The sequence below is a fragment of the Salvelinus fontinalis genome, unplaced genomic scaffold (genome assembly GCF_029448725.1).
Source record: "Salvelinus fontinalis isolate EN_2023a unplaced genomic scaffold, ASM2944872v1 scaffold_0192, whole genome shotgun sequence".
Lineage (NCBI taxonomy): Eukaryota > Metazoa > Chordata > Actinopteri > Salmoniformes > Salmonidae > Salvelinus > Salvelinus fontinalis.
In genome coordinates, this window is record NW_026600401.1 from 75,001 (window position 1) to 100,968 (window position 25,968).

The following is a 25,968-nucleotide window of genomic DNA, read 5'->3' on the forward strand; positions in this document are numbered from 1 at the left end:
CTGTATCTAGAGATGGATCTTACTAGTTCTACTATAGAAATACTGTGTACATATATAGAGATGGATCTACTATAGAAATACTGTGTATATATAGAGAGATGGTTCTTACTAGTTCTACTATAGAAATACTATATATAGAGATGGTTCTTACTAGTTCTACTATAGAAATACTGTATATATAGACAGATGGATCTTACTAGTTCTACTATAGAAATACTGTATATATAGAGATGGTTCTTACTAGTTCTACTATAGAAATACTGTATATAGAGAGATGGTTCTTACTAGTTCTACTATAGAAATACTGTATAAATAGAGAGAGATGGATCTTACTAGTTCTACTATAGAAATACTGTATATATATATAGAGAGAAGGATCTTACTAGTTCTACTATAGAAATACTGTATATATAGAGATGGATCTTACTAGTTCTAATATAGAAATACTATATATAGAGATGGATCTTACTAGTTCTACTATAGAAATACTGTGTATATATAGAGAGATGGATCTTACTAGTTCTACTATAGAAATACTGTATATATAGAGATGGATCTTACTAGTTCTACTATAGAAATACTATATATAGAGATGGATCTACTATAGAAATACTGTATATAGAGATGGATCTTACTAGTTCTACTATAGAAATACTATATATAGAGATGGATCTTACTAGTTCTACTATAGAAATACTATATATAGAGATGGATCTTACTAGTTCTACTATAGAAATACTGTATATATATATAGAGAGAAGGATCTTACTAGTTCTACTATAGAAATACTGTATATATAGAGATGGATCTTACTAGTTCTACTATAGAAATACTATATATAGAGATGGATCTACTATAGAAATACTGTATATAGAGATGGATCTTACTAGTTCTACTATAGAAATACTATATATAGAGATGGATCTTACTAGTTCTACTATAGAAATACTATATATAGAGATGGATCTTACTAGTTCTACTATAGAAATACTGTATATATATATAGAGAGAGAAGGATCTTACTAGTTCTACTATAGAAATACTGTATATATAGAGATGGTTCTTACTAGTACTACTATAGAAATACTGTATATATAGAGATGGTTCTTACTAGTTCTACTATAGAAATACTGTGAATATACATATAGAGATGGATCTTACTAGTTCTACTATAGAAATACTGTATATATATATATAGAGATGGATCTTACTAGTTCTACTATAGAAATACTGTGAATATATATATAGAGATGGATCTTACTAGTTCTACTATAGAAATACTGTATATATAGAGATGGATCTTACTAGTTCTACTATAGAAATACTGTATATATATAGAGAGATGGATCTTACTAGTTATACTATAGAAATACTGTATCTAGAGATGGATCTTACTAGTTCTACTATAGAAATACTGTGAATATATATAGAGATGGATCTTACTAGTTCTACTATAGAAATACTGTATATATATAGAGAGATGGATCTTACTAGTTCTACTATAGAAATACTGTATCTAGAGATGGATCTTACTAGTTCTACTATAGAAATACTGTGTATATATAGAGATGGATCTTACTAGTTCTACTATAGAAATACTGTGTATATATAGAGATGGATCTTACTAGTTCTACTATAGAAATACTGTATATATAGAGATGGATCTACTATAGAAATACTGTGTATATATATAGAGATGGATCTACTATAGAAATACTGTGTATATATATAGAGATGGATCTTACTAGTTCTACTATAGAAATACTGTATATATATAGAGAGATGGATCTTACTAGTTCTACTATAGAAATACTGTATCTAGAGATGGATCTTACTAGTTCTACTATAGAAATACTGTGTACATATATAGAGATGGATCTACTATAGAAATACTGTGTATATATAGAGAGATGGTTCTTACTAGTTCTACTATAGAAATACTATATATAGAGATGGTTCTTACTAGTTCTACTATAGAAATACTGTATATATAGACAGATGGATCTTACTAGTTCTACTATAGAAATACTGTATATATAGAGATGGTTCTTACTAGTTCTACTATAGAAATACTGTATATAGAGAGATGGTTCTTACTAGTTCTACTATAGAAATACTGTATAAATAGAGAGAGATGGATCTTACTAGTTCTACTATAGAAATACTGTATATATATATAGAGAGAAGGATCTTACTAGTTCTACTATAGAAATACTGTATATATAGAGATGGATCTTACTAGTTCTAATATAGAAATACTATATATAGAGATGGATCTTACTAGTTCTACTATAGAAATACTGTGTATATATAGAGAGATGGATCTTACTAGTTCTACTATAGAAATACTGTATATATAGAGATGGATCTTACTAGTTCTACTATAGAAATACTATATATAGAGATGGATCTACTATAGAAATACTGTATATAGAGATGGATCTTACTAGTTCTACTATAGAAATACTATATATAGAGATGGATCTTACTAGTTCTACTATAGAAATACTATATATAGAGATGGATCTTACTAGTTCTACTATAGAAATACTGTATATATATATAGAGAGAAGGATCTTACTAGTTCTACTATAGAAATACTGTATATATAGAGATGGATCTTACTAGTTCTACTATAGAAATACTATATATAGAGATGGATCTACTATAGAAATACTGTATATAGAGATGGATCTTACTAGTTCTACTATAGAAATACTATATATAGAGATGGATCTTAATAGTTCTACTATAGAAATACTATATATAGAGATGGATCTTACTAGTTCTACTATAGAAATACTGTATATATATATAGAGAGAAGGATCTTACTAGTTCTACTATAGAAATACTGTATATATAGAGATGGATCTTACTAGTTATACTATAGAAATACTATATATAGAGATGGATCTTACTAGTTCTACTATAGAAATACTGTGTATATATAGAGAGATGGTTCTTACTAGTACTACTATAGAAATACTGTATATATAGAGATGGTTCTTACTAGTTCTACTATAGAAATACTGTGAATATACATATAGAGATGGATCTTACTAGTTCTACTATAGAAATACTGTATATATATATATAGAGATGGATCTTACTAGTTCTACTATAGAAATACTGTGAATATATATATAGAGATGGATCTTACTAGTTCTACTATAGAAATACTGTATATATAGAGATGGATCTTACTAGTTCTACTATAGAAATACTGTATATATATAGAGAGATGGATCTTACTAGTTATACTATAGAAATACTGTATCTAGAGATGGATCTTACTAGTTCTACTATAGAAATACTGTGAATATATATAGAGATGGATCTTACTAGTTCTACTATAGAAATACTGTATATATATAGAGAGATGGATCTTACTAGTTCTACTATAGAAATACTGTATCTAGAGATGGATCTTACTAGTTCTACTATAGAAATACTGTGTATATATAGAGATGGATCTTACTAGTTCTACTATAGAAATACTGTGTATATATAGAGATGGATCTTACTAGTTCTACTATAGAAATACTGTATATATAGAGATGGATCTACTATAGAAATACTGTGTATATATATAGAGATGGATCTACTATAGAAATACTGTGTATATATATAGAGATGGATCTTACTAGTTCTACTATAGAAATACTGTGTATATATAGAGAGATGGTTCTTACTAGTACTACTATAGAAATACTGTATATATAGAGATGGTTCTTACTAGTTCTACTATAGAAATACTGTGAATATACATATAGAGATGGATCTTACTAGTTCTACTATAGAAATACTGTATATATATATATAGAGATGGATCTTACTAGTTCTACTATAGAAATACTGTGAATATATATATAGAGATGGATCTTACTAGTTCTACTATAGAAATACTGTATATATAGAGATGGATCTTACTAGTTCTACTATAGAAATACTGTATATATATAGAGAGATGGATCTTACTAGTTATACTATAGAAATACTGTATCTAGAGATGGATCTTACTAGTTCTACTATAGAAATACTGTGAATATATATAGAGATGGATCTTACTAGTTCTACTATAGAAATACTGTATATATATAGAGAGATGGATCTTACTAGTTCTACTATAGAAATACTGTATCTAGAGATGGATCTTACTAGTTCTACTATAGAAATACTGTGTATATATAGAGATGGATCTTACTAGTTCTACTATAGAAATACTGTGTATATATAGAGATGGATCTTACTAGTTCTACTATAGAAATACTGTATATATAGAGATGGATCTACTATAGAAATACTGTGTATATATATAGAGATGGATCTACTATAGAAATACTGTGTATATATATAGAGATGGATCTTACTAGTTCTACTATAGAAATACTGTATATATATAGAGAGATGGATCTTACTAGTTCTACTATAGAAATACTGTATCTAGAGATGGATCTTACTAGTTCTACTATAGAAATACTGTGTACATATATAGAGATGGATCTACTATAGAAATACTGTGTATATATAGAGAGATGGTTCTTACTAGTTCTACTATAGAAATACTATATATAGAGATGGTTCTTACTAGTTCTACTATAGAAATACTGTATATATAGACAGATGGATCTTACTAGTTCTACTATAGAAATACTGTATATATAGAGATGGTTCTTACTAGTTCTACTATAGAAATACTGTATATAGAGAGATGGTTCTTACTAGTTCTACTATAGAAATACTGTATAAATAGAGAGAGATGGATCTTACTAGTTCTACTATAGAAATACTGTATATATATATAGAGAGAAGGATCTTACTAGTTCTACTATAGAAATACTGTATATATAGAGATGGATCTTACTAGTTCTAATATAGAAATACTATATATAGAGATGGATCTTACTAGTTCTACTATAGAAATACTGTGTATATATAGAGAGATGGATCTTACTAGTTCTACTATAGAAATACTGTATATATAGAGATGGATCTTACTAGTTCTACTATAGAAATACTATATATAGAGATGGATCTACTATAGAAATACTGTATATAGAGATGGATCTTACTAGTTCTACTATAGAAATACTATATATAGAGATGGATCTTACTAGTTCTACTATAGAAATACTATATATAGAGATGGATCTTACTAGTTCTACTATAGAAATACTGTATATATATATAGAGAGAAGGATCTTACTAGTTCTACTATAGAAATACTGTATATATAGAGATGGATCTTACTAGTTCTACTATAGAAATACTATATATAGAGATGGATCTACTATAGAAATACTGTATATAGAGATGGATCTTACTAGTTCTACTATAGAAATACTATATATAGAGATGGATCTTACTAGTTCTACTATAGAAATACTATATATAGAGATGGATCTTACTAGTTCTACTATAGAAATACTGTATATATATATAGAGAGAAGGATCTTACTAGTTCTACTATAGAAATACTGTATATATAGAGATGGATCTTACTAGGTATACTATAGAAATACTATATATAGAGATGGATCTTACTAGTTCTACTATAGAAATACTGTGTATATATAGAGAGATGGTTCTTACTAGTACTACTATAGAAATACTGTATATATAGAGATGGTTCTTACTAGTTCTACTATAGAAATACTGTGAATATACATATAGAGATGGATCTTACTAGTTCTACTATAGAAATACTGTATATATATATATAGAGATGGATCTTACTAGTTCTACTATAGAAATACTGTGAATATATATATAGAGATGGATCTTACTAGTTCTACTATAGAAATACTGTATATATAGAGATGGATCTTACTAGTTCTACTATAGAAATACTGTATATATATATATAGAGATGGATCTTACTAGTTCTACTATAGAAATACTGTATATATATAGAGAGAGATGGATCTTACTAGTTCTACTATAGAAATACTATATATAGAGAGAGATGGATCTTACTAGTTCTACTATAGAAATACTGTGTATATATAGAGATGGATCTTACTAGTTCTACTATAGAAATACTGTATATATATATATAGAGATGGATCTTACTAGTTCTACTATAGAAATACTGTATATATATATATATATATAGAGATGGATCTTACTAGTTATACTATAGAAATACTATATATAGAGATGGTTCTTACTAGTTCTACTATAGAAATACTGTATATAGAGATGGATCTTACTAGTTCTACTATAGAAATACTATATATAGAGATGGTTCTTACTAGTTCTACTATAGAAATACTGTATATAGAGATGGATCTTACTAGTTCTACTATAGAAATACTGTGTATATATAGAGATGGATCTTACTAGTTATACTATAGAAATACTATATATAGAGATGGTTCTTACTAGTTCTACTATAGAAATACTGTATATAGAGATGGATCTTACTAGTTATACTATAGAAATACTGTATCTAGAGATGGTTCTTACTAGTTATACTATAGAAATACTGTATATATATAGAGAGATGGATCTTACTAGTTCTACTATAGAAATACTGTATATAGAGATGGATCTTACTAGTTATACTATAGAAATACTATATATAGAGATGGATCTACTATAGAAATACTGTGTATATATATAGCGATGGATCTTACTAGTTATACTATAGAAATACTATATAGAGAGATGGTTCTTACTAGTTCTACTATAGAAATACTGTATATATAGAGAGAAATGGATCTTACTGTGCTGTCCCATGAGTTGGTGCAGCTTGCTGAGGGGGTCCGGGCTGTTTTCTGGGAGGGGCGAGGGCTGTGTGGGGAGGGGCCTCTGGGGCTGTGTGGGGAGGGGGCCGTGGGGGTGTGTGGGGAGGGGGTTGTGGGGCTGTGTGGGGAGGAGGCTGTGGGGGTGTGTGAGGAGGGGGCCGTGGGGGTGTGTGGGGAGGGGGTTGTGGGGGTGTGTGGGGAGGGGGTTGTGGGGGTGTGTAGGGAGGGGGCTGTGGGGGTTTGTGAGGAGGGGGCCGTGGGGGTTTGTGAGGAGGGGGCTGTAAGGCTGTGTGGGGAGGGGGTTGTGGGGCTGTGTGGGGAGGAGGCTGTGGGGCTGTGTGTGGAGGGGGTTGTGGGGCTGTGTGGGGAGGGGGTGTGTGGGTAGGGGTTTGAGGGGGTGTGTGGGGAGGGGGTTGTGGGGGTTTGTGGGGGTGAAGCTGCAGATGAAGGAGGGCAGGATGGTGGGGTAGTTCATCCCTCCGTTCAGACGACCCAGGAGAGACGACCCCAGCCCAGGGGTCACAGAGGGGTCACGACCCGGGCCAGGAAGTGACCTCATCTCCAGCTCCTCCCCACCTGGAAGAGTCATTATGTTGATTTAATTAATGAATGTTAGACAGACAGCTTTCATGGCAGTTAAACATCCATGGAAATCAACATGAACATCAGTTCCAGGTAAATAGTACGATCCCTTAGTTCCAGGTAAATAGTACGATCCCTTAGTTTCAGGTAAATAGTACGATCCCTTAGTTCCAGGTAAATAGTACGATCCCTTAGTTTCAGGTAAATAGTACGATCCCTTAGTTCCAGGTAAATAGTACGATCCCTTAGTTCCAGGTAAATAGTACGATCCTTTAGTTTCAGGTAAATAGCACGATCCCTTAGTTTCAGGTAAATAGTACGATCCCTTAGTTTCAGGTAAATAGTACGATCCCTTAGTTTCAGGTAAATAGTACGATCCCTTAGTTGCAGATAAATAGTACGATCCCTTAGTTTCAGGTAAATAGTACGACCCCTTAGTTTCAGGTAAATAGTACGATCCCTTAGTTTCAGGTAAATAGTACGGTCCCTTAGTTTCAGGTAAATAGTACGATCCCTTAGTTTCAGGTAAATAGTACGATCCATTAGTTTCAGGTAAATAGTACGATCCCTTAGTTTCAGGTTAATTGTACGATCCCTTAGTTTCAGTTTAATAGTACGATCCCTTAGTTCCAGGTAAATAGTACGATCCCTTAGTTTCAGGTAAATAGTACGATCCCTTAGTTCCAGGTAAATAGTACGATCCTTTAGTTTCAGGTAAATAGTACGATCCCTTAGTTTCAGGTTAATAGTACGATCCCTTAGTTTCAGGTTAATAGTACGATCCCTTAGTTCCAGGTAAATAGTACGATCCCTTAGTTTCAGGTAAATAGTACGATCCCTTAGTTCCAGGTAAATAGTACGATCCCTTAGTTTCAGGTAAATAGTACGATCCCTTAGTTTCAGGTAAATAGTACGATCCTTTAGTTTCAGGTAAATAGTACGATCCCTTAGATCCAGGTAAATAGTACGATCCTTTAGTTTCAGGTAAATAGTACGATCCCTTAGTTTCAGGTAAATAGTACGATCCTTTAGTTTCAGGTAAATAGTACGATCCCTTAGTTTCAGGTAAATAGTACGATCCCTTAGTTTCAGGTAAATAGTACGATCCCTTAGTTTCAGGTAAATAGTACGATCCCTTAGTTTCAGGTAAATAGTACGATCCCTTAGTTTCAGGTAAATAGTACGATCCTTTAGTTTCAGGTAAATAGTACGATCCCTTAGTTCCAGGTAAATAGTACGATCCTTTAGTTTCAGGTAAATAGTACGATCCCTTAGTTTCAGGTAAATAGTACGATCCTTTAGTTTCAGGTAAATAGTACGATCCCTTAGTTTCAGGTAAATAGTACGATCCCTTAGTTTCGGGTAGTTTCAGGTAAATAGTACGATCCCTTAGTTTCAGGTAAATAGTACGATCCCTTAGTTTCAGGTAAATAGTACGATCCCTTAGTTTCAGGTAAATAGTACGATCCCTTGGTTTCAGGTAAATAGTACGATCCCTTGGTTTCAGGTAAATAGTACGATCCCTTAGTTTCAGGTAAATAGTACGATCCCTTAGTTTCAGGTAAATAGTACGATCCCTTAGTTTCAGGTAAATAGTACGATCCCTTAGTTTCAGGTAGTTTCAGGTAAATAGTACGATCCCTTAGTTTCAGGTAAATAGTACGATCCCTTAGTTTCAGGTTAATAGTACGATCCCTTAGTTTAGGTAAATAGTACGATTCCTTAGTTTCAGGTAAATAGTACGATCCCTTAGTTCCAGGTAAATAGTACGATCCCTTAGTTTCAGGTAAATAGTACGATCCCTTAGTTTCAGGTAAATAGTATGATCCCTTAGTTTCAGGTAAATAGTACGATCCCTTAGTTCCAGGTAAATAGTACGATCCCTTAGTTTCAGGTAAATAGTACGATCCCTTAGTTTCAGGTAAATAGTACGATCCCTTAGTTTCAGGTAAATAGTACGATCCCTTAGTTTCAGGTAAATAGTACGATCCCTTAGTTTCAGGTAAATAGTACGATCCCTTAGTTTCAGGTAAATAGTACGATCCCTTAGTTTCAGGTAAATAGTACGATCCCTTAGTTTCAGGTAAATAGTACGATCCCTTAGTTCCAGGTAAATAGTACGATCCCTTAGTTCCAGGTAAATAGTACGATCCCTTAGTTCCAGGTAAATAGTACGATCCCTTAGTTCCAGGTAAATAGTACGATCCCTTAGTTCCAGGTAAATAGTACGATCCCTTAGTTCCAGGTAAATAGTACGATCCCTTAGTTTCAGGTAAATAGTACGATCCCTTAGATTCAGGTAAATAATACGATCCCTTAGTTTCAGGTAAATAGTACGATCCCTTAGTTTCAGGTAAATAGTACGATCCCTTAGTTTCAGGTAAATAGTACGATCCCTTAGTTTCAGGTAAATAGTACGATCCCTTAGTTCCAGGTAAATAGCACGATCCCTTAGTTTCAGGTAAATAGTACGATCCCTTAGTTCCAGGTAAATAGTACGATCCCTTAGTTTCAGGTAAATAGTACGATCCCTTAGTTCCAGGTAAATAGTACGATCCCTTAGTTTCAGGTAAATAGTACGATCCCTTAGTTTCAGGTAAATAGTACGATCCCTTAGTTTCAGGTAAATAGTCACCACCGTAGTATAATTCACATCCCTATTCCACACCACCGTAGTATAATCCACAGCCCTATTCCACACCACCGTAGTATAATCCACAGCCCTATTCCACACCACCGTAGTATAATCCACAGCCCTATTCCTCACCACCGTAGTATAATCCACAGCCCTATTCCACTCCACCGTAGTATAATCCACAGCCCTAATCCACTCCACCGTAGTATAATCCACAGCCCTATTCCTCACCACCGTAGTAAAATCCACATCCCTATACCACACCACCGTAGTATAATCCACAGCCCTATTCCTCACCACCGTAGTATAATCCACAGCCCTATTCTACACCACCGTAGTATAATCCACAGCCCTATTCCACACCACCGTAGTATAATCCACGGCCCTATTCCACATCACCGTAGTATAATCCACAGCCCTATTCCTCACCACCGTAGTATAATCCACAGCCCTAATCCACACCACCGTAGTATAATCCACAGCCCTATTCCTCACCACCGTAGTATAATTCAACAGCCCTATTCTACACCACCGTAGTATAATCCACAGCCCTATTCCTCACCACCGTAGTATAATCCACAGCCCTATTCCTCACCACTGTAGTATAATCCACAGCCCTATTCCTCACCATTGTAGTATAATCCACAGCCCTAATCCACTCCACCGTAGTATAATCCACGTCCCTATTCCTCACCACTGTAGTATAATCCACAGCCCTATTCTACACCACTGTAGTATAATCCACAGCCCTATTCCTCACCACCGTAGTATAATCCACAGCCCTATTCCACTCCACCGTAGTATAATCCACGTCCCTATTCCTCACCACCGTAGTATAATCCACAGCCCTATTCCTCACCACCGTAGTATAATCCACAGCCCTATTCTACACCACCGTAGTATAATCCACACCACCGTAGTATAATCCACAGCCCTATTCTACACCACAGTAGTATAATCCACAGCCCTATTCCACACCACCGTAGTATAATCCACACCACCGTAGTATAATCCACAGCCTTATTCTACACCACCGTAGTATAATCCACAGCCCTATTCCACACCACCGTAGTATAATCCACACCACCGTAGTATAATCCACAGCCCTATTCCACACCACCGTAGTATAATCCACACCACCGTAGTATAATCCACAGCCCTAATCCACACCACCGTAGTATAATCCACAGCCCTATTCCACATCACCGTAGTATAATCCACAGCCCTATTCCTCACCACCGTAGTATAATCCACAGCCCTATTCCACACCACCGTAGTATAATCCACAGCCCTATTCCTCACCACCGCAGTATAATCCACAGCCCTATTCCACACCACCGTAGTATAATCCACAGCCCTATTCCACACCACCGTAGTATAATCCACGGCCCTATTCCACTCCACCGTAGTATAATCCACGGCCCTATTCCACACCACCGTATTATAATCCACGGCCCTAATCCTCACCACCGTAGTATAATCCACAGCCCTATTCCACACCACCGTAGTATAATCCACAGCCCTATTCCACACCACTGTAGTATAATCCACAGCCATAATCCACTCCACCGTAGTATAATCCACACCACCGTAGTATAATCCACAGCCCTATTCCACACAACCGTAGTATAATCCACAGCCCTATTCCACATCACCGTAGTATAATCCACAGCCCTATTCTACACCACCGTAGTATAATCCACAGCCCTATTCTACACCACCGTAGTATAATCCACAGCCCTATTCCACACCACCGTAGTATAATCCACAGCCCTATTCTACACCACCGTAGTATAATCCACAGCCCTATTCCACACCACCGTAGTATAATCCACACCACCGTAGTATAATCCACAGCCCTATTCCTCACCACCGTAGTATAATCCACAGCCCTATTCCACACCATCGTAGTATAATCCACAGCCCTATTCCTCACCACCGTAGTATAATCCACAGCCCTATTCCACTCCACCGTAGTATAATCCACGTCCCTATTCCACACCACCGTAGTATAATCCACAGCCCTAATCCACACCACCGTAGTATAATCCACAGCCCTAATCCACATCACCGTAGTATAATCCACAGCCCTATTCCTCACCACCGTAGTATAATCCACAGCCCTATTCCACATCACCGTAGTATAATCCACAGCCCTATTCCACACCACCGTAGTATAATCCACAGCCCTATTCCACACCACCGTAGTATAATCCACAGCCCTAATCCACTCCACCGTAGTATAATCCACAGCCCTATTCCTCACCACCGTAGTATAATCCACAGCCCTATTCCTCACCACCGTAGTATAATCCACAGCCCTATTCCACTCCACCGTAGTATAATCCACAGCCCTATTCCTCACAACCGTAGTATAATCCACAGCCCTATTCCTCACCACCGTAGTATAATCCACGTCCCTATTCCACATCACCGTAGTATAATCCACAGCCCTATTCCACACCACCGTAGTATAATCCACAGCCCTATTCCTCACCACCGTAGTATAATCCACAGCCCTATTCCTCACCACCGTAGTATAATCCACAGCCCTATTCCTCACCACCGTAGTATAATCCACGTCCCTATTCCACTCCACCGTAGTATAATCCACAGCCCTATTCCACACCACCGTAGTATAATCCCTTAGTGGAGATCCACGGCCCTATTCCACTCCACCGTAGTATAATCCACAGCCCTAATCCTCACCACCGTAGTATAATCCACAGCCCTATTCCTCACCACCGTAGTATAATCCACAGCCCTATTCCTCACCACCGTAGTATAATCCACAGCCCTATTCCTCACCACCGTAGTATAATCCACAGCCCTATTCCACATCACCGTAGTATAATCCACAGCCCTATTCCACACCACCGTAGTATAATCCACAGCCCTATTCCACACCACCGTAGTATAATCCACAGCCCTAATCCACACCATCGTAGTATAATCCACAGCCCTATTCCTCACCACCGTAGAATAATCCACGTCCCTATTCCACTCCACCGTAGTATAATCCACAGCCCTATTCCTCACCACCGTAGTATAATCCACAGCCCTATTCCTCACCACCGTAGTATAATCCACAGCCCTATTCCTCACCACCGTAGTATAATCCACAGCCCTATTCCACTCCACCGTAGTATAATCCACGTCCCTATTCCACACCACCGTAGTATAATCCACAGCCCTATTCCTCACCACCGTAGTATAATCCACAGCCCTATTCCTCACCACTGTAGTATAATCCACAGCCCTATTCCTCACCACTATAGTATAATCCACAGCCCTAATCCACTCCAACGTAGTATAATCCACTTCCCTATTCCTCACCACTGTAGTATAATCCACAGCCCTATTCTACACCACTGTAGTATAATCCACAGCCCTATTCCTCACCACCGTAGTATAATCCACAGCCCTATTCCACTCCACCGTAGTATAACCCACGTCCCTATTCCTCACCACCGTAGTATAATCCACAGCCCTATTCCTCACCACCGTAGTATAATCCACAGCCCTATTCTACAACACCGTAGTATAATCCACACCACCGTAGTATAATCCACAGCCCTATTCTACACCACAGTAGTATAATCCACAGCCCTATTCCACACCACCGTAGTATAATCCACACCACCGTAGTATAATCCACAGCCCTATTCTACACCACCGTAGTATAATCCACAGCCCTATTCCACACCACCGTAGTATAATCCACACCACCATAGTATAATCCACAGCCCTATTCCACACCACCGTAGTATAATCCACACCACCGTAGTATAATCCACAGCCCTAATCCACACCACCGTAGTATAATCCACAGCCCTATTCCACATCACCGTAGTATAATCCACAGCCCTATTCCTCACCACCGTAGTATAATCCACAGCCCTAATCCACTCCACCGTAGTATAATCCACGTCCCTATTCCTCACCACTGTAGTATAATCCACAGCCCTATTCTACACCACTGTAGTATAATCCACAGCCCTATTCCTCACCACCGTAGTATAATCCACAGCCCTATTCCACTCCACCGTAGTATAATCCACGTCCCTATTCCTCACCAACGTAGTATAATCCACAGCCCTATTCCTCACCACCGTAGTATAATCCACAGCCCTATTCTACACCACCGTAGTATAATCCACACCACCGTAGTATAATCCACAGCCCTATTCTACACCACAGTAGTATAATCCACAGCCCTATTCCACACCACCGTAGTATAATCCACACCACCGTAGTATAATCCACAGCCCTATTCTACACCACCGTAGTATAATCCACAGCCCTATTCCACACCACCGTAGTATAATCCACACCACCGTAGTATAATCCACAGCCCTATTCCACACCACCGTAGTATAATCCACACCACCGTAGTATAATCCACAGCCCTAATCCACACCACCGTAGTATAATCCACAGCCCTATTCCACATCACCGTAGTATAATCCACAGCCCTATTCCACACCACCGTAGTATAATCCACAGCCCTATTCCACTCCACCGTAGTATAATCCACGGCCCTATTCCACACAACCGTATTATAATCCACGGCCCTAATCCTCACCACCGTAGTATAATCCACAGCCCTATTCCACACCAACGTAGTATAATCCACAGCCCTATTCCACACCACTGTAGTATAATCCACAGCCATAATCCACTCCACCGTAGTATAATCCACACCACCGTAGTATAATCCACAGCCCTATTCCACACAACCGTAGTATAATCCCTTAGTGAAGATCCACAGCCCTATTCTACACCACCGTAGTATAATCCACAGCCCTATTCCACACCACCGTAGTATAATCCACAGCCCTATTCTACACCACCGTAGTATAATCCACAGCCCTATTCTACACCACCGTAGTATAATCCACAGCCCTATTCCACACCACCGTAGTATAATCCACAGCCCTATTCCACACCACCGTAGTATAATCCACAGCCCTATTCCACACCACCGTAGTATAATCCACAGCCCTATTCCACTCCACCGTAGTATAATCCACGGCCCTATTCCACACCACCGTATTATAATCCACGGCCCTAATCCTCACCACCGTAGTATAATCCACAGCCCTATTCCACACCACCGTAGTATAATCCACAGCCCTATTCCACACCACTGTAGTATAATCCACAGCCATAATCCTCTCCACCGTAGTATAATCCACACCACCGTAGTATAATCCACAGCCCTATTCCACACAACCGTAGTATAATCCCTTAGTGAAGATCCACAGCCCTATTCTACACCACCGTAGTATAATCCACAGCCCTATTCCACTCCACCGTAGTATAATCCACAGCCCTATTCCACACCACCGTAGTATAATCCCTTAGTGAAGATCCACAGCCCTATTCCACATCACCGTAGTATAATCCACAGCCCTATTCTACACCACCGTAGTATAATCCACAGCCCTATTCCACACCACCGTAGTATAATCCACAGCCCTATTCTACACCACCGTAGTATAATCCACAGCCCTATTCCACACCACCGTAGTATAATCCACACCACCGTAGTATAATCCACAGCCCTATTCCTCACCACCGTAGTATAATCCACAGCCCTATTCCACACCATCGTAGTATAATCCACAGCCCTATTCCTCACCACCGTAGTATAATCCACAGCCCTATTCCACTCCAACGTAGTATAATCCACGTCCCTATTCCACACCACCGTAGTATAATCCACAGCCCTAATCCACACCACCGTAGTATAATCCACAGCCCTAATCAACATCACCGTAGTATAATCCACAGCCCTATTCCTCACCACCGTAGTATAATCCACAGCCCTATTCCACATCACCGTAGTATAATCCACAGCCCTATTCCACACCACCGTAGTATAATCCACAGCCCTATTCCACACGACCGTAGTATAATCCACAGCCCTAATCCGCTCCACCGTAGTATAATCCACAGCCCTATTCCTCACCACCGTAGTATAATCCACAGCCCTATTCCTCACCACCGTAGTATAATCCACAGCCCTATTCCACTCCACCGTAGTATAATCCACAGCCCTATTCCTCACCACCGTAGTATAATCCACAGCCCTATTCCTCACCACCGTAGTATAATCCACGTCCCTATTCCACATCCCCGTAGTATAATCCACAGCCCTATTCCACTCCACCGTAGTATAATCCACGGCCCTATTCCACACCACCGTATTATAATCCACGGCCCTAATCCTCACCACCGTAGTATAATCCACAGCCCTATTCCACACCACCGTAGTATAATCCACAGCCCTATTCCACACCACTGTAGTATAATCCACAGCCATAATCCACTCCACCGTAGTATAATCCACACCACCGTAGTATAATCCACAGCCCTATTCCACACAACCGTAGTATAATCCCTTAGTGAAGATCCACAGCCCTATTCTACACCACCGTAGTATAATCCACAGCCCTATTCTACACCACCGTAGTATAATCCACAGCCCTATTCCACACCACCGTAGTATAATCCACAGCCCTATTCTACACCACCGTAGTATAATCCACAGCCCTATTCCACACCACCGTAGTATAATCCACACCACCGTAGTATAATCCACAGCCCTATTCCTCACCACCGTAGTATAATCCACAGCCCTATTCCACACCATCGTAGTATAATCCACAGCCCTATTCCTCACCACCGTAGTATAATCCACAGCCCTATTCCACTCCACCGTAGTATAATCCACGTCCCTATTCCACACCACCGTAGTATAATCCACAGCCCTAATCCACACCACCGTAGTATAATCCACAGCCCTAATCAACATCACCGTAGTATAATCCACAGCCCTATTCCTCACCACCGTAGTATAATCCACAGCCCTATTCCACATCACCGTAGTATAATCCACAGCCCTATTCCACACCACCGTAGTATAATCCACAGCCCTATTCCACACGACCGTAGTATAATCCACAGCCCTAATCCGCTCCACCGTAGTATAATCCACAGCCCTATTCCTCACCACCGTAGTATAATCCACAGCCCTATTCCTCACCACCGTAGTATAATCCACAGCCCTATTCCACTCCACCGTAGTATAATCCACAGCCCTATTCCTCACCACCGTAGTATAATCCACAGCCCTATTCCTCACCACCGTAGTATAATCCACGTCCCTATTCCACATCCCCGTAGTATAATCCACAGCCCTATTCCACTCCACCGTAGTATAATCCACAGCCCTATTCCTCACCACCGTAGTATAATCCACAGCCCTATTCCTCACCACCGTAGTATAATCCACGTCCCTATTCCACATCACCGTAGTATAATCCACAGCCCTATTCCACACCACCGTAGTATAATCCACAGCCCTATTCCACTCCAACGTAGTATAATCCACGTCCCTATTCCACACCACTGTAGTATAATCCACAGCCATAATCCTCTCCACCGTAGTATAATCCACACCACCGTAGTATAATCCACAGCCCTATTCCACACAACCGTAGTATAATCCCTTAGTGAAGATCCACAGCCCTATTCTACACCACCGTAGTATAATCCACAGCCCTATTCCACTCCACCGTAGTATAATCCACAGCCCTATTCCACACCACCGTAGTATAATCCCTTAGTGAAGATCCACAGCCCTATTCCACATCACCGTAGTATAATCCACAGCCCTATTCTACACCACCGTAGTATAATCCACAGCCCTATTCCACACCACCGTAGTATAATCCACAGCCCTATTCTACACCACCGTAGTATAATCCACAGCCCTATTCCACACCACCGTAGTATAATCCACACCACCGTAGTATAATCCACAGCCCTATTCCTCACCACCGTAGTATAATCCACAGCCCTATTCCACACCATCGTAGTATAATCCACAGCCCTATTCCTCACCACCGTAGTATAATCCACAGCCCTATTCCACTCCAACGTAGTATAATCCACGTCCCTATTCCACACCACCGTAGTATAATCCACAGCCCTAATCCACACCACCGTAGTATAATCCACAGCCCTAATCAACATCACCGTAGTATAATCCACAGCCCTATTCCTCACCACCGTAGTATAATCCACAGCCCTATTCCACATCACCGTAGTATAATCCACAGCCCTATTCCACACCACCGTAGTATAATCCACAGCCCTATTCCACACGACCGTAGTATAATCCACAGCCCTAATCCGCTCCACCGTAGTATAATCCACAGCCCTATTCCTCACCACCGTAGTATAATCCACAGCCCTATTCCTCACCACCGTAGTATAATCCACAGCCCTATTCCACTCCACCGTAGTATAATCCACAGCCCTATTCCTCACCACCGTAGTATAATCCACAGCCCTATTCCTCACCACCGTAGTATAATCCACGTCCCTATTCCACATCCCCGTAGTATAATCCACAGCCCTATTCCACTCCACCGTAGTATAATCCACGGCCCTATTCCACACCACCGTATTATAATCCACGGCCCTAATCCTCACCACCGTAGTATAATCCACAGCCCTATTCCACACCACCGTAGTATAATCCACAGCCCTATTCCACACCACTGTAGTATAATCCACAGCCATAATCCACTCCACCGTAGTATAATCCACACCACCGTAGTATAATCCACAGCCCTATTCCACACAACCGTAGTATAATCCCTTAGTGAAGATCCACAGCCCTATTCTACACCACCGTAGTATAATCCACAGCCCTATTCTACACCACCGTAGTATAATCCACAGCCCTATTCCACACCACCGTAGTATAATCCACAGCCCTATTCTACACCACCGTAGTATAATCCACAGCCCTATTCCACACCACCGTAGTATAATCCACACCACCGTAGTATAATCCACAGCCCTATTCCTCACCACCGTAGTATAATCCACAGCCCTATTCCACACCATCGTAGTATAATCCACAGCCCTATTCCTCACCACCGTAGTATAATCCACAGCCCTATTCCACTCCACCGTAGTATAATCCACGTCCCTATTCCACACCACCGTAGTATAATCCACAGCCCTAATCCACACCACCGTAGTATAATCCACAGCCCTAATCAACATCACCGTAGTATAATCCACAGCCCTATTCCTCACCACCGTAGTATAATCCACAGCCCTATTCCACATCACCGTAGTATAATCCACAGCCCTATTCCACACCACCGTAGTATAATCCACAGCCCTATTCCACACGACCGTAGTATAATCCACAGCCCTAATCCGCTCCACCGTAGTATAATCCACAGCCCTATTCCTCACCACCGTAGTATAATCCACAGCCCTATTCCTCACCACCGTAGTATAATCCACAGCCCTATTCCACTCCACCGTAGTATAATCCACAGCCCTATTCCTCACCACCGTAGTATAATCCACAGCCCTATTCCTCACCACCGTAGTATAATCCACGTCCCTATTCCACATCCCCGTAGTATAATCCACAGCCCTATTCCACTCCACCGTAGTATAATCCACAGCCCTATTCCTCACCACCGTAGTATAATCCACAGCCCTATTCCTCACCACCGTAGTATAATCCACGTCCCTATTCCACATCACCGTAGTATAATCCACAGCCCTATTCCACACCACCGTAGTATAATCCACAGCCCTATTGCTCACCACCGTAGTATAATCCACAGCCCTATTCCACTCCACCGTAGTATAATCCACAGCCCTATTCCTCACCACCGTAGTATAATCCACAGCCCTATTCCTCACCACTGTAGTATAATCCACAGCCCTATTCCTCACCACTGTAGTATAATCCACAGCCCTAATCCACTCCACCGTAGTATAATCCACGTCCCTATTCCTCACCACTGTAGTATAATCCACAGCCCTATTCTACACCACTGTAGTATAATCCACAGCCCTATTCCTCACCACCGTAGTATAATCCACAGCCCTATTCCACACCACCGTAGTATAATCCACAGCCCTATTCCACTCCACCGTAGTATAATCCACAGCCCTATTCCTCACCACCGTAGTATAATCCACAGCCCTATTCCACTCCACCGTAGTATAATCCACAGCCCTATTCCACACCACCGTAGAATAATCCACAGCCCTATTCCACTCCACCGTAGTATAATCCACAGCCCTATTCCACACCACCGTAGTATAATCCACATCACCGTAGTATAATCCCTTAGTGAAGATCCACGGCCCCGTTCCCTCTGTATTGCACACGGCCCCGTTCACTCTGTATTCCACACGGCCCCGTTCCCTCTGTATTGCACACGGCCCCGTTCCCTCTGTATTCCACACGGCCCCGTTCCCTCTGTATTCCACACGGCCCCGTTCCCTCTGTATTGCACACGGCCCTGTTCCCTCTGTATTGCACACGGCCCCGTTCCCTCTGTATTGCACACGGCCCCGTTCCCTCTGTATTGCACACGGCCCCGTTCCCTCTGTATTGCACACGGCCCCGTTCCCTCTGTATTGCACACGGCCCCGTTCCCTCTGTATTGCACACGGCCCCGTTCCCTCTGTATTGCACACGGCCCCGTTCCCTCTGTATTGCACACGGCCCTGTTCCCTCTGTATTGCCCCGTTCCCTCTGTATTGCACGCGGCCCCGTTCCCTCTGTATTGCACACGGCCCCGTTCCCTCTGTATTGCACACGGCCCCGTTCCCTCTGTATTCCACACGGCCCCGTTCCCTCTGTATTGCACACGGCCCCGTTCCCTCTGTATTCCACACGGCCCCGTTCCCTCTGTATTGCACACGGCCCCGTTCCCTCTGTATTCCACACGGCCCCGTTCCCTCTGTATTGCACACGGCCCCGTTCCCTCTGTATTGCACACGGCCCCGTTCCCTCTGTATTCCACACGGCCCTGTTCCCTCTGTATTGCACACGGCCCCGTTCCCTCTGTATTGCACACGGCCCCGTTCCCTCTGTATTCCACACGGCCCCGTTCCCTCTGTATTGCACACGGCCCCGTTCCCTCTGTATTGCACACGGCCCCGTTCCCTCTGTATTGCACACGGCCCCGTTCCCTCTGTATTGCACACGGCCCGTTCCCTCTGTATTGCACACGGCCCCGTTCCCTCTGTATTCCACACGGCCCTGTTCCCTCTGTATTGCACACGGCCCCGTTCCCTCTGTATTGCACACGGCCCCGTTCCCTCTGTATTGCACACGGCCCCGTTCCCTCTGTATTCCACACGGCCCCGTTCCCTCTGTATTGCCCCGTTCCCTCTGTATTGAACACGGCCATGTTCCCTCTGTATTGCACACGGCCCCGTTCCCTCTGTATTGCACACGGCCCCGTTCCCTCTGTATTGCACACGGCCCCGTTCCCTCTGTATTGAACACGGCCCCGTTCCCTCTGTATTGCACACGGCCCCGTTCCCTCTGTATTCCACACAGCCCCGTTCCCTCTGTATTGAACACGGCCCCGTTCCCTCTGTATTGCACACGGCCCCGTTCCCTCTGTATTCCACACGGCCCTGTTCCCTCTGTATTGCCCCGTTCCCTCTGTATTGCACGCGGCCCCGTTCCCTCTGTATTGCACACGGCCCCGTTCCCTCTGTATTGCACACGGCCCCGTTCCCTCTGTATTCCACACGGCCCCGTTCCCTCTGTATTGCACACGGCCCCGTTCCCTCTGTATTCCACACGGCCCCGTTCCCTCTGTATTGCACACGGCCCCGTTCCCTCTGTATTCCACACGGCCCCGTTCCCTCTGTATTGCACACGGCCCCGTTCCCTCTGTATTGCACACGGCCCCGTTCCCTCTGTATTCCACACGGCCCTGTTCCCTCTGTATTGCACACGGCCCCGTTCCCTCTGTATTGCACACGGCCCCGTTCCCTCTGTATTCCACACGGCCCCGTTCCCTCTGTATTGCACACGGCCCCGTTCCCTCTGTATTGCACACGGCCCCGTTCCCTCTGTATTGCCCTGTTCCCTCTGTATTGCACATGGCCCCGTTCCCTCTGTATTGCACACGGCCCCGTTCCCTCTGTATTGCACACGGCCCCGTTCCCTCTGTATTCCACACGGCCCCGTTCCCTCTGTATTCCACACGGCCCTGTTCCCTCTGTATTACACACGGCCCCGTTCCCTCTGTATTGCACACGGCCCCGTTCCCTCTGTATTACACACGGCCCCGTTCCCTCTGTATTGCACACGGCCCCGTTCCCTCTGTATTGCACACGGCCCTGTTCCCTCTGTATTGCACACGGCCCTGTTTAGTACCCCGAGACCAATAATCTGGTCGTGTTCCTCCCCCGACAACATTGTGAGCGAACGCCAGATCTCACAACGTCCGGTTAGGTATTTAACACATCTGATATCCATCTGACGCCCGACTGCACAGTCGACGACGTGGTACACAACCATCGGTTGACGTAACGCCACCATCTTTGATATGTAAAATCAGCCTCGGGAAAACAAAAAACGCAAACCCTTTTTTTTGTGTTTACTAGTCTAGTCTACGAACCTGTTGCTACGGGGGGGTGTCCTCCGTTGCTGTGCCGACAGTGGTGGCGCTGGTGATGCTGCAGCAGGTTGTGTACGGGGCGGAGCCAGGGGGCGTTTCTGGACGTTCTGCGGCCGACCCCCGGGCCACTTCCTCCTCCGTTAGGGTTTACCTTCTTACGACGCTTACTGCCGCACGCATAATCAGTAAACAGGAAGCAGGACAAATACAACTTTATTCACTTTTACAACAGGAAGTTGAACTTATCCTGGACTTTATTCACTTTTATAACGAGTCAGCTATAACAGGAAGTTGAACTTATCCTGGGCTTTATTCACGACAACGAGTCAGCTATAACAGGAAGTTGAACTTATCCTGGGCTTTATTCACTACAACGAGTCAGCTATAACAGGAAGCTGGACATATCCTGGGTGAAATTCACTACAACGAGTCAGCTATAACAGGAAGTTAAACTTATCCTGGGCTTTATTCACTACAACGAGTCAGCTATAACAGGAAGTTGAACTTATCCTGGACTTTATTCACTATAACGAGTCAGCTATAACAGGAAGTTAAACTTATCCTGGGCTTTATTCACTATAACGAGTCAGCTATAACAGGAAGTTAAACTTATCCTGGGCTTTATTCACTATAACGAGTCAGCTATAACAGGAAGTTGAACTTATCCTGGGCTTTATTCACTACAACGAGTCAGCTATAACAGGAAGTTGAACTTATCCTGGACTTTATTCACTTTTATAACGAGTCAGCTATAACAGGAAGTTAAACTTATCCTGGGCTTTATTCACTATAACGAGTCAGCTATAACAGGAAGTTGAACTTATCCTGGCCTTTTTTCACTACAATGAGTTAGCTATAACAGGAAGTTGAATTTATCCTGGCCTTTATCCACTATAACGAGTCAGCTATAACAGGAAGTTGAATTTATCCTGGCCTTTATCCACTGTAATGAGTCAGCTATAACAGGAAGTTGAATTTATCCTGGCCTTTATTCACTACAACGAGTCAGCTATAACAGGAAGTTGAATTTATCCTGGCCTTTTTTCACTACAACGAGTCAGCTATAACAGGAAGTTGAACTTATCCTGGCCTTTATTCACTACAACGAGTCAGCTATAACAGGAAGTTGAACTTATCCTGGGCTTTATTCACTACAACGAGTCAGCTATAACAGGAAGTTAAACTTATCCTGGGCTTTATTCACTACAATGAGTCAGCTATAACAGGAAGTTATTCATTATCTTCAGAAAGTATTCAGACCACTTGACTTGTTCCACATTTTGTTAAGTTACAGCCTTTTTCTAATATTGATCAAATAGTTTTTCCCCCTAATCAATCTACACACAATACCTCCAAAATGACAAACTAAAAATACTTTTTCATACATTTTTGCTAATTTATAAAAAAATGAAATATTTACATAAGTATTCAGACCCTTCACTCAGTACTTTGTTGAAGCACTTTTGGCAGTGATTACAGCCTCGAGTCTTCTTGGGTTTGACGCTACAATCTTGGCACACCTGTATTTTGGGAGTTTTTCCCATTCTTCTCTGCAGATCTTCTCAAGTTCTGTCAGGTTGGATGGGGAGCGTCGCTGCACAGCTATTTTCAGGTCTCTCCAAAGATGTTAGATCGGGTCCAAGTCCGGGCCACTCAAGGACATTCAGAAACTTGTTCCGAAGCCACTCTTGCGTTTTCTTGGCTAAGTGCTTAGGGTTGTTGTCCTGTTGGAATGGATTTTCATCAAGGATCTCTCTGTACTTTGCTTCGTTTATTTTTGCCTCGATCTTAACTAGTCTCCCTGCCGCTGAAAAACATCCCCACAGCATGATGCTGTCACCACCGTGCTTCACCGTAGAGATGGAGGGATGGTGCCGTGCCAAGTTTCCTCCAGACATGACGCTTGGCATTCAGGCCAAAGAGTTCAATCTTGGTTTCATCAGACCAGAGAATCTTGTTTCTAATGGTCTGAGAGTCCTTTAGGTGCCTTTTGGCAAACTCCCAGCGGGCTGTCATGTGCCTTTTACTGAGGAGGGGCTTCCGTCTGGCCACTCTACCATAAAGGCCAGATTGGTGGAGTGCTGCAGAGATAGTTGTCCTTCTGGAAGGTTCTCCCATCACAGAGGAACTCTGGAGCTCTGTCAGAGTGACCATTGGGTTCTTGGTCACCTCCCTGACCAAGGCCCTTCTCCCCCGAATGCTCAGTTTGGCCGGGCGGCCAGCTCTACGAAGAGTCTTGGTGGTTCCAAACTTCTTCCATTCAAGAATGATGGAGGCCACTGTGTTCTTGGGGACCTTCAATGCTGCAGAAATGTTTTGGTGCCCTTCCCCAGATCTGTGCTTCGACACAATCCAGTCTCGGACCTCTACGGACAATTCCTTCGACCTCATGGCTTGGTTTTTGCTCTGACCTGCACTGTCAACTGTAGGACCTTATATAGACAGGTGTGTGCCTTTCCAAATCATGTCCAATCAATTGAATTTACCACAGGTGCACTCCAATCAAGTTGTAGTAACATCTCAAGGATGATCAATGGAAACAGGATGCACCTGAGCTCAATTTCGAGTCTCATAGCAAAAGGGTCTGAATACTTATGGAAATAGTGTATTTCTGTTATTTATCTTTAATAAATTAGCAAAATTTTTATAAAAACACTGTTTTTGCTTCGTCATTATAGTATTGTGTGTAGATTGCTGACAGATAAAAAATAAAAAATAAAAAATTAGAATAAGGCTGTAATTTTAAACAAAATGTGTAAAAATTCAAGGGGTTGAAATAGTTTTCGAAGGCACATATAATAGGTAGTTGTGTAAATACAGATTATATTTATTTTTTAACTAAAAAATACTTTAAAAAAATAAGTTGAAATAATAATAATAAGGAATTTGTTGTTGTTGTCGTTGACCTACCTGTGCCAGGTTGTGTACAGACGTTGTACTCGTCGGGTCAGTTTACGGTAGAGGTGTGAGACGTATCTCAGCATCTCTTCATAGCAGGATCCCGGTTCGCTGTAGCTGGCCAGAGTACTGTCGTTGGACATGTAACGCGCTCGCTGCTCGCGCATCAACGCGTTCTCGCGCTGCTTCGTCTCCGCAAACTGGGTCGCTATGACTACCAGGCACAGGTTGATCATGAAGAAAGAGCCCACCTGACGAGACGAGGGGGGAGGGGAGGGGGAGGGGGAGGGGAGGGCGGGAGGGGAGGGACGACCAAGGAACGTACACAGAGTTTAGAGAGAGTAAAGACGATGAGAAAATTAATACAGCGAGACGTACTTCACTTAATCATAATCGGAAATTACAAAAGGGGCCAAGCAGAAACATACACACAGAGTGTGGGACAACCAGTAGCCGTCACAGAGTTCCAGGTCATTATTAAAGGACAAGTCCATTCCATCATTTAGTTAAATTGAAGGTTTTACATCACTGAAACCAGGCAGTTGGATGGTGTAAGGTACTGGACTGTGTTAATTCGACAGAAATGACTGACTCAAAAAACAAAATAATAATAATAAAAAATAA

The 25,968-nt window shown here is 41.9% G+C and overlaps 1 protein-coding gene across 1 annotated transcript in view; it reads right to left on the bottom strand.

Annotated features, from left to right (window-relative positions):
* Positions 1–25,968, bottom strand: part of LOC129844189 (voltage-dependent T-type calcium channel subunit alpha-1H-like) — a 142,168-nt gene that overhangs the window by 71,199 nt on the left and 45,001 nt on the right. Inside the window, exons 7-10 of the mRNA XM_055912612.1 lie at positions 25,357–25,595; positions 22,447–22,613; positions 7,131–7,326; positions 6,730–6,773 (exon numbers count right to left, since the gene is read on the bottom strand). Of these exons, the coding sequence (XP_055768587.1) occupies positions 6,730–6,773; positions 7,131–7,326; positions 22,447–22,613; positions 25,357–25,595 (646 nt within the window). The remainder of the gene's footprint in view (positions 1–6,729; positions 6,774–7,130; positions 7,327–22,446; positions 22,614–25,356; positions 25,596–25,968) is intronic.